The following is a 15,316-nucleotide window of genomic DNA, read 5'->3' as shown; positions in this document are numbered from 1 at the left end:
TTCAGGACAGAAAGACAAGCCCATGATAGTAGTTGGTTCTCAGCTTGATCTAAATCAATATCGGTAAGATTAACAATGGTGTTGTCATTTATTGTTTGTTTCTTCTCCAATAGCGGTTCTGTTGCTGCCTTGGTTTTGTTCCTAGAACATTTTCTTCATTCACGCCTCCTTGCATTTTGCCTTTGTTTGCGGAGGCGTTTGGATTGCAAGGTCGCAGCGATTGTTTGCGCTCCACTCTGATATATTCCAGTTCCTCCGCCAATGTGAGTTGGCCCAAATCCCCTCGTTCTGCAACAGGGTTACTGCCATCTGACTCCTCCTCGCTTGGGACTGAACTGACATCAGATGCGGGGAACATCGGAATCGCTAACCGTAAAGTCCGGTTTCCTGCCATTGGTTGTTATTTTGTTAATGCCACCACTTGTTTGTCTACGTAAATTATCGAACTTGCGTGCGAACGTGAAGATTTGCCTTTGTTCATAATCCTGTTTGTCTCGGGCAAACTTGAACGCCTTTCTGGTCTTTATCACTGCCTCTTGTTTTCTTAGCTGGTCATTCATGTCTTTAATGCTTTTATCAATGAATTCCTTGCTACTTGCATGTTCAGCTTTACTCAGTTCATTGTTAATCCTTATTATTTCCTCTTTGTTTTTGTCACGATCAATCTTTGCATATTTAACCAATAAGCATACCAAGCGCATTGATGCCTCTAAATTACTTTCAGCCCACTCCTTCAAAAGGAGTGGGTTAGGACTGTCAAAACTAGGAACCAGCATGATTCTTAAACCCCTGGGTATCCTTCCTGCTTCATTGTATTTTTCAAGCAAGCAGATCTCCCACCATTTTGTAAGTTCACTTCGAGAGTTTTTTTCCAATGCCTTCATTAAACTTTTAACATCGTTATTATCACTTGTATCTTTAGATTTGTTGCTAGCTCCTCCTCCCTGTGGCACTTTGGGTAGATTGAGGAAAAGTTCCTCCGCCGCCAGCTCCCGTTCCCGTTCATTAGACATTGCACCAATATATTTGTTAAATCGCATGCAGTGGGCTGTTCTATCATAGAAACAAAGCCCACAATAGCATATTCAGCACCTCCCCACCTGCGAAATGCTATATTCCTTGCTTACCGCATATTGCCGGCGATGCCCGCGAGTCTTGTCAATATCCGCTAATCACCAACATTTCCGCGTTGCTAAGCAGTAATGGGGTTACGCAGGGGGTCGACCGTTAGTTGCTCGCCATATAACAAAAATACTTCTTCGGTTTGAAATGCGGTCAGCCTACTTGACGGCGAGGGGTCTGTGAATTTCAGGAACAAACCAACTTCCTGTATAAATCCACACGGAAAAGTTTTCCCAAGTGCTATCGAGCACAAAACAGGAACACGGACTCAAATGTAGCTGATGCCAGATTAATTTTAATGCAGTGATTTCTTGTGGTGCTGTCTCAGACGCGTTTCGGACACAGAACGGTGTCCTTGGTCACATGATGAACAGAGGTGCAACACAAATATTTAAAGGCACAGAAACATCACTCTCAGGCGGACGTCATCATATACATAGAAAAAATACTTGATATGGAAGTACAGCGTCACAGCGAGCAATTATATATATATATATACACACACACACACACACACACATATCTTCGAAGCATATAGATGTGGAATTGAAAATCTTAACTTCCTCTATATGCACTTACCTTTTGATATTTTGGTCTTCAATATCTTGTCCAAAATATTCATATCCTCAATATTCAGTAGTACAGTAAAAAAAATTGAGCAAAAAGGCAGAGAGCAAGAGAAAGCAAAAACAGTGAGTGAGAGAGAGATAGAGTGTTTCAAAATGTCATGAAAATATTGATTGCAGAAACACCTCTGTCAGAGCCCGTTTGAGGGCTACTGGTCATACGAATGTTTTTGGTAGCTGAGGTCGTTTGTCACTTGTATGTCCTGGGGTAAGTTCTATTGTGGCTTGGCAAAATGGGCCAAGTGCAAGCCTTTGAACATATGCCTCTCAGTGTACCAAGCGCAGTCAAGGTTTCTCTGGGAGGAAGAATGGGGGACAAGTTCTCAGAACTCAACAATCAACCAGCAGACACAATAAATTGTTGTCAAGCCCATTGCCCATTGCTAATACTTTAATGAAAAGAAAGTACTTTAATCACCCAACATTAATAAATAGTACATAATGCCATTAGAGGAATGTGATACAGAGATACGATCCTGCTCAGGATTTTAAGGGCTTCACCCCACTAAGCCCACCCTACCTCGCTACAGTGCTCCCCAGGGCCCAAGTCCCTGGCATCTATTCAAAACATGCAGCTGGCTAGACTGAGGTGCAGTCACTCAATTACCCCCTAACAGTTCAGTTCTCTTTTGTATTCCATGGAATCTTCTTTTTGGGAACAACATCAGTCCATGCATGAGGCCTCGCCTGATTCTCCAACTCTTTCCCGCACCCAGTTATTTTATCCTACGGTAGCCTCCTTGTGGCAGATGGACTGCTGGTGGATGTGGGATGGGCACTGAAAGAAATGTGGCTAATAGTTTAGATGGGGTGGAAGCCACACTCAAATAATAAACACAACTTTGTCAGGATAAACCACAAAAGTGACTAAATAAAGATGTACTTAACCATCCGGTAGCTTGGTACAATAGTAGTCAGGCTTAACTTAGAGGTAATTAGTAAAGCATTTATGCAGCACACAAACAATAATAAAGTAAAAACACAACACATGAGAAAGTCTAAACCATGTTAGGAAAATAGAGCACATTTTAGTAAATACAATGATACCAGAATGACAAAATTCCAATCATTAGAACAAGAAATATTCAATTTTAAAGCTTTCAGTTAAAATAGCACCTAAAAGAGCAAAGAACCATTCGTGGTCGAGGTTAATTTAAGTACTTTGTGGTTCATCCTGACAAGGGTTCTGGTTTTTGCCTGAGAAGGGCTTCTACCCACCTCAACCAATAACTCAATTTCTTACAATTCTGATTCATTGTTATTTTTGTGTGTTGCTGGGTTTTTATTGTCTTGCCCAAATCACCTTTCCGAGGCAGCTTCAGGCTGCTTTGAGCCATTACCCCAAGATTAAAGTACTCAAAGGAACACTTGGACCCCAGTTTTACGGACTCAAGTATGGATACTTCATGGACACCAAATGAGAAAGACTCCCCATTGACACAATTGTGGACTCTTAATTACTGACTGCACTCGGACATCCTGAATCAGATTTCTCAAATACAATAGGAAGAGGCTTTGCATTGTGTACTCCTTGATCAAAATAATAGGAAGGGAGTTTACATTGTGAATTCCTTGCAAAACACCATAGGAAGGAGTTTTATAGTGTCAGCTCTGTGACAAATACAACAGGTAGGGGTTTTACAATGTGAACACTCTGACTACTTCAATAGGAAGGGAATTTGCTCTTCCAATTCTCATTATGAACTCTGACAAATGCAACTGAAAGTGGTTTTACATGGTGAACTCTCTCATGAACATAGTAGGATAGGGGCTTAGAATGTGACCTTCAGAATACACATCATGGGAAAGGGCTTTACATTTTGAAATATCTGACCATTGCAATAGGAAGGGGATTTACATTTTGAACACTCAGGTAAATACAATGAGAATGGGTTTAACACAAATGTAATTCTTAGTCCGGCACTGGAAAATATTTGAAATCTCCAGAGAGAGATTCAGCGTTAATTTCAATGCATGTTTGTAAAATGTTCATAGACCACATAGTCATGTTTATTTACATTCATGTTAAAATGAACACACTTTCTTTATTGATTATTGATGTCAAGATAAAGGCAGTATTCCTCTCATTTTACACTGTGAACAACTTGACAACGTCTGTGGACTTAACTGTTTTGATTGTAAAATTTGTAATGGTTCCAATAGGCCCATGTAGGAGCTGCTCATGTTGAGGATTAAGTACCGTTGATATTTACATTGAAGTATTGCACCTCAATACCAATGGGAGAAGACTATATTTAAAGGGTGAGTTTACACTTATAATATTTGTTTAGGTGTGTGAAATAAACCGTGTTTCAATCTGTGAAGCCCTGATTTGTAATTCCACCTGAATTTTTTTTATATATTTGTCTTTTTGTGTATAGTAATTCGTTTTGTGTGCATTTAAGTACTTTTAATTTTGTAAAGAAAAATATTGGTTAGACATTGATCTACTCCGTGTTATTTTTTTATGTTGTTCAATTCTACGTTTTAGCCTAAACACCCCAAAACGTTAGCCTTGGACTGCATGTCTCCATCAGGTTCTACATTGAGAACTGTTTGACAAATGCTCTTGGAAGAGGGATTATATTGTGGACTCTCTGACAAATTTAAGAGGAACCCTATTACATTAAAAACTACGTAACAAGTGCAATAGAAAGAACTTTCCTTAATAATTTCCTTAACAAACAGCATGCACATATACATTGGTTAACAGTGAGAGACCTACAAACAGAGAGCTCTAGTTCAAGTTGTGCTGGAGAGATTGTATTATTGGGTACATTTGTAATTTTAGGTTCACTATTAGTTGTATATTAATTGAAGTATAGATTCTTTTGGAAAAGTAAAAACACTGGACAAAAATGTATTAAGAACTATTGTTCACTGTTATTGAGCTATTTGACCCCTTAGTTATTATAATTCGCTCTTTTGGCTTTAATTTCCTTAACTATTCAATCCTTGATTTAGCAAGCTAGTTTTAACATTTAAAAGGTAAGTGCGGATAAAACAAAGGTTTTGGGTCTAGGGAATTAGCCACACACCTGGACCTCCGTTAAGTGGCAAGTGGCTCTTGGCCCACCATCAGCCCGTTTCTATGACCAAAAATGTTAGTGTTACACTCAATACTGATCTTATCTTCTATCCACATATCAACAAGATACCTGGTCCTTGTTATTCCATTTTGAAGAGTTTGAAGAAAATTATTCCTTGCCTTTGAGACAAAGGGGGAAAGTTGGTAATTTGAGCAGCTATTTCATCCTCTTTGGATTATAGGAACACAGTCTTGCTTGGTTAGTCTAACTTTATTTGCTGTCGCTTTCAGATTGCACAAACTGCATCTTCCACGTCTGTCACTTACTTTACCCCTGCGCACTTCTTTTAAATCACAATCGGACTTCTTCCACAGGTTTCTAGTGAATAAATGAATGTTATTTAAGTCACTTTGCTTGGTGCATGAGGCACACACCAGCACATGTCTTCCATATTTCAGCTCTCAGCCTCTAACCCATGTGTGCCTTTTCACATGCTTAGTTCCTCCTCTTCTTATGCACTTCTGTCTGTGCCCGTGTTCCATCACACCAGAGCAGGCAGATGTCCTCCTTGGTTGTATCTCTTATACCAAGTACACCAGAGGTAAAAGACTCTGCCCATGTGAGTGCAGGGCGAGCGGTGTGCCCTTGAGAGTGAAGCACATTAAAGCCAAACCTAATAGCATTGCCGATGCTTGTTATGTAAGTACCAGCAAAATAATTAGAAAACATCATCAAACATTAACATGGAGGAAAAATCATACCAGAAAATGAATTAGAAAACAGAAGAGTATATTAGAACCGTCTAACAACTCTTGTGCTTAAGCTAACGCTGTAGACTAAAGCCAAATGAGTTGAAGTCCCACATAAATGTGAATACTCGGGAATTAACTAAAACAAATCAAACTCTACCATACTAGGGTATCAATCAATTAAAGTGCTTCAATTTCACCTTTTCAAAGGTGTCGGAGTCTAGCAGAAATAAATGTACCCATACGAACCAGAGACTAGGGGGGCAGGAAGAAGTACAATTGTACATAAGTTTACATGCCTTTGTGATTCAGCAAAAACGTCCAACTCCCTCTTAGTAAAAGAATAAAGAAGGCCACGTCATTTCTATTCTACTAATTGTATACAGATACTCCCCGAGTAGTCCAAATTGAATCCCATTTTAGATGGTTCAGGGCTAATTCTTGAAGGCATATATATAAAAGCACAGAAAAGAGTACTACAGGAGTTTTACTTTGCATAGTCCAAAATATATATGTTAATATGCCCCTAACTTGAAAGACCATTGGAATAAGATTTAATAATTATTCTTGTGTGCGGATTTGGCTAAAAATCCAGTAGGTGGTAAATCTGTGAGGGTATACAGTGAGCGGTATTTTGATGCTAAACACGCCACATGACACTGATGAGAAAACATTCTGCTGCTTTGCACGCTAAACTGCACCAGAACCAGAGCATATAAACTTTCTGCCAACAGCAGCTGAGACACTTCGCCCCAAGTCTATTTTTCCAGACATTATGTTTCATTTGGCTGAAAGGGTCACATGACAGCTGCGAACCAACGCCTTGAGGGTTGTTACTCCCTCCAGTTGACACTGACAGGCTGTGAGAGACTCCAATACCGCCGAATGAAAAAAACCTTTCTTTCCATTACATCATCCAGCCAGTATTGGGGGAGGGGGGCACAGCTGGTGGCAGCCGCAGCACCATCTGCTTTCTTCTTAAAGTGCGCGCCAGTTCACACAGCAGCCTCCTACTTTTCTGTAATAAAGCAGATCATGGGAGGATTGCATCAAACCTCCTCTCTCTTCGCATTACTAAAAAACAGACCAGTTTACCACAGAATAAGTTTGCTCGGATGAGAAATCAGCCACGACCAAATGTATGTGATTTCAAACCGTAGCTGTGCACGCCGAGAAAGTCCAGGCTGCACTTTGCTGAAAGTGCACGCTATGTAATAATCACGGCCATCTGCCTCTGGCAACTTTGGAAGCCAAAACTGCAACTGTGCAGTCAGCAGAATTTAAACAAACTACAACAAAAGACGGGAGTTGCTGCCAGAATACAATATTAGCTGGAGGAAGTCGGGAAGAGAAGGCGAAAACAACACAACAGTCGTGGTTGCTGTGCATAGTCCCCGTGCCTTGACAGCAACAAGTTTACAACTGCACACTATATTAATCGAAGCTCAAACACATTGCACCCATCTGTCCACTGAATGCTCGGAGGCCCAACTTTGCCCCTAGTTATAAGAAAATGTTTTCAGCTATATTTTTAGTATTGCCCATAAAAATGCACATTCCGGTTGCTTCCATGATGAGCCTGTGAGCCACTTTTCATCACAATTTCCAGTTAAGAAGATGGCAGTCATTTAAGCATCTCACAGACACATTTAAGAGCCACTCACGTTTCACTGCGACACACAATGTGTGATCTGTCATAGCCAATTGCAATAGACCTACCATACATCTTGCCCTCATCTGATAGGATGATTTTCCTTCGGCCGCATGGTGGGTATATGGCCAGAGCTTCTTGGAAGCTCTGTTCAATGTCAGGGCTCCAGACGCCCTCTGCGTCATTGTCCATGGGCTTGTCCGCAGAGTCGCTCATCCTCTCTATGTCTTCGGCAGGACTTTCACTGCCGCTCCAGCTGCTGGGGTCCATGTCGGTGGTGGGGTTCTCCAAGCCAAAGCCAGGAGCCTTCAAAGAAATGGAACCTAAGACACAAGCATATTAAAAATACATTTTAGTACTTTGACATGTTTTTAATGAGAGTCAGCATTGGTTTTAGGGTAGTACTTAACCTCTTCAGTGCCCATGACGAGATAGTCTCGTCATGGAGCACGGTCGCGCTGTGCCCATGACGAGACTATCTCGTCATGAACCCCACCCACTAATAAAACGCCCGGCACAGGAGGGGGAAAGGGCGTGGCACAGAAGGGGTTAAGGTAAGTTCACTGAGCACCGAGCTGATCCAGCCACTAAAAACATAAACATATGCAAGACTGGAATACGTATGTTATGGCCCTCAGTATTAGTGGACTGTGTTTGGTCTGATGTTTACCACACTCAATAAAGTCATACTCCATAGAGGTTGAAATTTATTGGGTGTGGTACAGCGCAATTTTGGTTCCACCTTGATACTGCACAAATGGATGATCTAAATATCTTAAAACTTGGCTTTTCAAGAATTAGTTGCGCCTTAGAGTCCCGCCACATGTTTCTCCAGCGCCGGGACACTCTTGTCGAGTAGCTGTGCGCTATACTAAATCCCTTGCATTCATTCATTCATAAACGAGCACTTAGCTTCCTGTGTGACCTAACAACAATTAGTATGAAATGTTGCACTTGACATCATTATTGAAGTGCATTCACTATAGAATTAGAGAATTCATACATAACACTGTGAGCCTTAACCATATTAAATGAGGATTTCTTTGAAGACTTGATGAATAAACCATCCTCACATATTTAGAAAATGATTTCTCTGGAAACGATAATGGATTTATGTAATGTGTGCACTAATGTTACACATATTATTTCATCCAAATTGTAGTTCTAGCCATGATTACATATGCTTATCAAAGATTTACTGTATACCACATGCAATATGAAACTAATGTACTGACAAGGTTATATTAATTTGTATTTAAACGTGCACACATATATTAAATTTGCACAATTGATTTAACATTTTAACCTTTCTTTGAGTAGGCCTCTTTTCCACTTTGCATAAAATACTGTTTTCTGCTCCTGCTGAAATGAATTTTCCCTTGCAGGTATTCACACGCATTGTTAGTTTGAGAATAGATACAACACTGTATTAGTGATAGAGAGCGAGCCTGAGAAGATGACCTGGAGGAAAGACCACGGAGAGCCAGAACATTAACTGAAGATTCCTATTCAGCAATGTTTCAACATAGCTTGGTTGAGCAAGGACGATGTTGTTCCCATGTTCAATGTGGGACATTTTGCCAGTGTCTACAATGTGTGAATGGAAAAGGACAATGGAAACCCTGATGATGCAAACAGAGGGGTTTTATCTGAAGGCTTTTAGTGTGAATAAGTGGAGTCTACACTGTCTGATTGTTAATTTGCAATAAACCTTCTTAAGCTCAGTCACTGTTTCCTGGTCTCTGTGTAGCCAAATGGGTTACACTGTTAATTGAAATTGATTGATGTAATGGTAACTCTCGCCACCGCTCAGTCGGGAAAAGAGGTCAGTCAGAGGATGAATGGTTAGAGGGTTGGCCCAAATGCTGCATCAGGTGCAATAAACTACATGCATTACAATATAATAATGGGGGTAAAATTAAGATTTCGGTAGTAACTGCACCAAAATCTGCATGTCCATAGCAATTTTAGGCAGGAGTGGCATGCCAAAATTAACCTAGGGAAAACTGTGCTGGTGCAGTCTTTGTCAAAAAACTCAGAATGACGAAATGTGTGCATGTACTGCAATTTAAGGGGCCAATGGTAATGATTACCTACAAAGAAAGACTGCACACTAATTGGACTGATAAAGAATATCAAAGTAAGCAAACACATGTACTTAATGAGGAGATTCCTTCAAATTGCCGTTTGGGCATCGAATCGACCTCAATACAAAATCCCAGCATGATCCAGTCATTTAGTTTTTCCTGATGTAGTTTCTGTCATCTTTTTCCAAATTAACTGTTGAAACTTACCACTTGACAGTGGCCACCGATCCCCTTCCTTGCCAGTGCCCAAAACATTTCAAGTAAAAAACGAGGAGTATAATACTTTGTTACTTTATGCAGATGTATGGGCATGAAAGCACCATATAGTATTGTGTCCCTTTTTTATGTCAGAGTTTTGACTGTGCTGCTGTCAAACAGACCTATTGCTAACAAGATATATATATATATTACCTACTGGCGGTCGCCAGTAGGTAGTTATAGTTAGGACCCCTTTTCCATAGGAAATCCGCAACATTCTATTTTGAATAACTTTGGCGCCGGTCGATGAATCCTCGCGAATTTCTCAAAATAGGTGGGGCGCTACGCTCCGCTCCTACCCTGAAAGTCTCGGGGGGATACGTCAAGCGGGGGCTGAGATAAAGGGGGGGTCCCAAAACGCGTTTTTCCCATGCATTTTTCCATAGGACCTTTAGAACGAGCTACAGCCCGAACGGCTGAACAGAATTACTAGAAATTTGGCAGAGAGGTAGTCCCTATGTCAAGGAAGTGCCTTTTGTAGGTTTGGTGTAAATCTGTTCAGTAGATTCTGAGAAAATAGCCTTTAAATCAATATATATATCTGAGCCCGCTTACGGTACGCTTACCGTATGCTTACGGTAAGCTTACGGTACGCGTACGGTGGCGTGCGCGAGCGCGATTCTGATTGGCTGTTAGATCTTAGTAAACATTCGAATCGGCCGAAACCAGGAAGCGGCGGCCGCCATTTTGTGTGTTTCACTCAGAAAAAAAAGAGTGAAAACAAGAAAAGGGGGCAATGAGGAGAGTTACAGACCCCCTTACATTTGTGAGGGGGTCAAAGAAGGACTGTAAAGTACAAAGAAAACATTTATTGATTTTTAAAAAAATCACGGGGTACGCGTACGGTAAGCTTACGATAAGCGTACGGTAGAAAAAAAATAAAGAAATAAATGAAATTCAGATTTAAGTGTTTAGATATTAGGGGGCTCTAAAAAGAGCCGTTGTGTTTATGAAATGATTTTTTAGTGGTACCTACAAGTAAGTACCGATGCAGAGTCTAAGGTTCAAGAGGAAGACTCTGTTCCCTTTATCATTGAAGTGCACACCGTCTCCTCTATAAATGTCTTGCATGTCAAAACGCAAGTTGTTGTGGTAAATGGCACCCATACCATAGTCACGGAGGAAAGCAGAAACAGATTTGTTGACGTGCTTTCTTGCTTTGTCAATCTGCGGACAGAAATGATTGGACCAGTTCCATTTTTGCCTTTGGCATATGTTGGAAAACACAAAGGCAGTTTTAGGGAAAAGTGAAAACAGTTGTGCAAAGGTGTCCTTCATAAGCATTTCCAGACCTACCCCAGTCAAAGTGCCTAGGTCATTGCCACCACAGTGCACTATTATGAGGTCAGGGTGTTGGATTTGCATGAAGGATTTCACCAATGGCATCAATTGGTGCCACTTTAACCCTCTCTGACCAATCCATTTAATGTCTACATTTGGCAAAGCAAGGTCTCTCACCATATCTGTTTTCTCTGCAAACTTTTCACTCCAGAAGACAGCTGTGCCCTACAATCCACACTGTGAACATCTTCAAAGGAGAACTGGATGCACTCAGGAGGTGTCTTTCAGTAGAATGGCAATATGAAAAGAAAGACAGTTTGGAAATGGAGGCATACATATTTTTTTCAAAACAAAAAGAACTGATTGGCTGTTTCATACCATTCTAGAATAAAAACTAGGCTGTATGTGTAAACTAATAGAAGCATGTTTTGTATTGGTACAAAAAAATGTGTTACCAAAGAACAGTACTATGGATTTGCTGTTAGGTTTGAAAAGTCAAGCACTCTTGCTCTGTGGAATTGAAACATTGTGTGGCGAACTTCTGACCTAACTCCACACAGCAGTGTTCCATGAGCTGTTGCTATGGTAGCAGGCAGAAGTCAAGTTGGGGGAAGGGTACTAGGCAGAAGTCAAGTTGGGGGCAGGGTACTTTTGGAAAAGGGTTGGTTTTCAACCAATAGAAATGTGTGATTACATTTGAAAAAAAGGGGGAAGCACTGAGATTTGAAACTTACATGTATATGTGTGGACAAATAGAGGGAAAGTTTGCCATTATCTGGTTCTGCTGAGAGGAGAGAGGTGAACACAACAGAGATCCTGGCTCTGATAATCTGCTGTTTGAGTGTCACATTTCTTTCACAACTAATTTTAAAGGTGAGTTTAGAGTTTGAGAGGGGATGTATGTGGTAACTTAAGAAATGAATAATAGAAATGGAAATTCTTTTTGTTGTAGTTGCGTTTATCATTTTCTGTTTTGGGAGAAATTTAAATGTGAGGAACATGTAAAATAATATGGAGTATGTTTTCACAATAAATTAAGGTGTACTGGAAAAAAAAAGAATAGTTTAAGGGTTTGAGGTTGGACTCAGTAATGCAAATACATTCAGCATCACTAAGGCTGGTTGCCCTTGCTGGAGGGTAGGCAGCCACCCAGGTTACACATGGAGGTGGTCTGAAAAAGAAGTTTGGACATGTGCATTTAAGAAAATCGAAAAAAGTGGTTTCATAATGTGACAGTCTGTAAAAGTGATTTTCACTTGCCCAAAAAAAAAAGAGCAGTAAGTGTGCTTTCAAATTGGCAAAGAAATTTCGTTTTGGGACTAATGTGAAAACATGACTCTGTGTGGAAATAGGAATTACAGGCAGAGATTTATTGCGTTTTTTTTTGGTGATTTCACAGTTGCATTAGTAGGAAAAAGGGGGAGCGATTTTTTGGGGGAAGAAGCAGACTCTTAGCACACACCCATCTGCTTGCCATGTATAATCATGCACAGTATTTACAAGCGAGTGGGGTTTTCAGGTTTCAGTCTGTAATGCAAATACATTCAGCATCACTAAGGCAATATATTCTGAAAACAGCAAAAATAAGGCAAAAATATTTTTTGAAAAATATGTAAATATGTGTACTGTATAATAAAATGTTTTAAAAATATTAATACTTTTTTTTTTCTTTTTTTTCAGATTGATATAGAAAAATTTCGAAAACTAGAACCATTTTTAAAGCTATTTTTTTAAAAAACAAATGAATAAATATTTTTTTGAGTGGGTATGGTAAGTCAATAATAATAATTGTAGTCTCTCAAGGACCTTGTAATGTGATAATTGATTTTTAGTGTTTTTTTTTAAAAAAAAAAAAAGTACACGCACCGTACGCGTACGGTAAAAAAAAAAAAAAAAAGTTTTTAAAAACATATGTAAAAAAAAGATGAAAGATAAGGTTGGCTCTTAAAAGAACCGTTGTGTTCATGCAGGGACAGAGGAAAGAAAGCATGGAAAAATTAGTCTCTGTGACAAGTGTGCTGATCTATTTTGTTGTTCACTAGGGAAACACTGGTCTCCCTATGACAAATTAGATCATGACAAGAGGCACATCGAATATCAACCCTCAGAAATCGAGGGTTAATTTCCAGAGGGCCAGCAGAAGGAGATGCTCCCCCCACAGATGAAGGGCTCACCTGACCTGCAGAAGAAGGAGTCAGCCCTGCAGATGATGGTCCAGGCTGAGCTGCTGTGGATGTACTTGCTTGTCTTTCTGAAGAGTTACCTCCAAAAAGATGACCATGTGTCCTTCTGTGTACATCCTGGAGGTGTCTCTTCATGGTGTGATTCCCAAAGGAATACTTCCTGTCAGGATTACCTCTAGAAAGTACACGCTGACACAGCCTGCAAGTTACTAAGGGTGCATTCACCTTTTGCTGGCCTTCAGGAAAAGTAAAATAATCCCATACATAAGAGGGCTTTTGTTTCCTCGATCTCTGCCTCAAGACAGTGCTGCTAGTGCTAGCCTCACTCTCAGAAGAGCTCTGCTGTTCTGCCATCGTATCCCAAAGACAAACCAGCTCCTTCTCCCAAGGGATCACAAGCAGAAATGAGGGGAATGGGTGTGGTGTAGGAGAGTTCTAGAACTGAAAGTAGTTTCAACCAATCAAAAGTTGTGTTTCATGATCACATGACCTACCGTACGCTTACGGTACGCTTACGGTGCGCTTACGGCAAAAGTGCGCATGCGCGTAAAAAAGACACGCGCTTGCGCGCATGCGCTTAACAGTCACTACCCGACACTTCCGCGTAACGTGCGCGTGTAGCGTACACGCGTACGCGTCCCACGCGGAGGACGCGCGGCTACGCAAATTGCGTAACTATACGCAAACAGCGTAGATAATTACGGACGTTGCGTAAACCGTACGCTTACCGTAAGCTTACGGTACGCGTACTAAAAAAAAAATAAAAAAAAAGGAAAAAATGTATTGCTAATAAATTTTACATGTTTCTTTTATAAAATATATTAAAAAAAACATATTATAGAATTTTTAAAAATGTAACCATAGTCTTTAAAAAAGGATAGAAAATTAAAATAAAAATATGTTTAAAAAAATAGAAGAAAAAAAACAAAATTAGCATTTAAAAAACCTTGCAAATTCACTGAAAAAACCATGGGTTTCACACACGTTATAGTTAGGACTTAGCATTTAAAAAACCTTAGAAATTCAGTGAAAAAACCATAGGTTTCACACACGTTATAGTTAGGAATTAGCATTTAAAAAACCTTAGAAATTCAGTGAAAAAAACCATAGGTTTCACACATGTTATAGTTAACTGGACATTTTACTCGTAAAAAACCATTGAAATTGCCCCGTTATAGTTAGTTCAGCTAACTATGACTCGCGCGCCCGCAATGCACTGCTGATGACGTCACATATTACATCACTCATGACATGGTCAGTGACATCACTCATGACATCACTGATGACATCTCAAATGACATCACTGATATATATATATAATCTACTGGCGGTCGCCAGTAGATAGTTATAGTTAGGACCGAGTTTCCATAGGAAATCTGAAAATTCTATTTTGAATAACTTTGGCGCCGGTTGACGAATCCTCGCGAAATTTTCAAAACTAATGGGGCGCTCCGCTCAGCTCCTACCCTGAAAGTCTCGGGGTGATTCGTCAAGCGGGGGCCGAGAAAAAAGGGGGGTCCCAAAACGCGTTTTCCCCATGCATTTTCCCATAGGACCTTTAGTCGAAGGTACAACCCGAACGGCTGAACAGAATTACTTGAAATTTGGCAAAGAGGTAGTCCTTAGCTCAGGGATGTGCCTTTTGCATATATGGAGTCAATCTGTTCAGTAGTTCCTGAGAAAATTGCGGTTAAAAGTACATAAATATCTATAGGCGCGCACCGTGCGCGCACCTTAACGTGCGCGAGCGTAATTCTGATTGGTGGTTACATGTCAGTCAACGTTCGAATCGGTCGAAATCAGGAAGTGTCGGCCGCCATTTTGTGTGTTTTGTGTCTGACAGTGAAAAAGAAAGGTGGAGAACGTGAAAAGGGGGCAGGGTAGAGAGTTCCTGACCCCTTACTCTTTGTCATGGGGTCCCTGAAGGACCCCGAAGGGTGAAAAAAACATTATTTTTTTTCAAAAAATCGAGGGGTGCGCGCACCGTGCGCGCACGGTGAAAAACCTTAAAAAAAAATATATATATATAAAAAATATAATAAAACATACATAACTTAGCATTCAAAAAACCTTACAAATTCACTTAAAAAGCCATAGGTTTCACACACGTTATAGTTAGGAATTAGCATTTAAAAAACCCAAATTCACTTAAAAAACCATAGTTTCACACATGTTATAGTTAGCTGGACATTTCACTCGTAAAAAACCAATGAAATTCCCCCGTTATAGTTAGTTCAGATAACTATAACTCGCGCGCCGGCAATCCACTGCTCATGACGTCACATATTACATCACTCATGACATGGTCAGTGGCATCACTCATGACATCA

The 15,316-nt window shown here is 40.2% G+C and overlaps 1 protein-coding gene across 4 annotated transcripts in view; it reads right to left on the bottom strand.

Moving 5' to 3' along the window:
* TEAD1 (TEA domain transcription factor 1) overlaps window positions 1-15,316 on the bottom strand; it is a 447,887-nt gene that overhangs the window by 294,238 nt on the left and 138,333 nt on the right. For all 4 annotated transcript variants that reach the window (XM_085648201.1, XM_085648198.1, XM_085648200.1 and 1 more), the window contains one exon: window positions 7,246-7,500. In XM_085648201.1, the coding sequence (XP_085504327.1) occupies window positions 7,246-7,447 (202 nt within the window). In that variant the 5' untranslated portion in view covers window positions 7,448-7,500. The remainder of the gene's footprint in view (window positions 1-7,245; window positions 7,501-15,316) is intronic.

The sequence above is a fragment of the Triturus cristatus genome, chromosome 3_2, assembly GCF_964204655.1.
Source record: "Triturus cristatus chromosome 3_2, aTriCri1.1, whole genome shotgun sequence".
Taxonomy (NCBI): Eukaryota; Metazoa; Chordata; class Amphibia; order Caudata; family Salamandridae; genus Triturus; species Triturus cristatus.
Note: the sequence above shows the minus strand (reverse complement) of the source record. Positions and strands in the feature narration are given on the sequence as shown.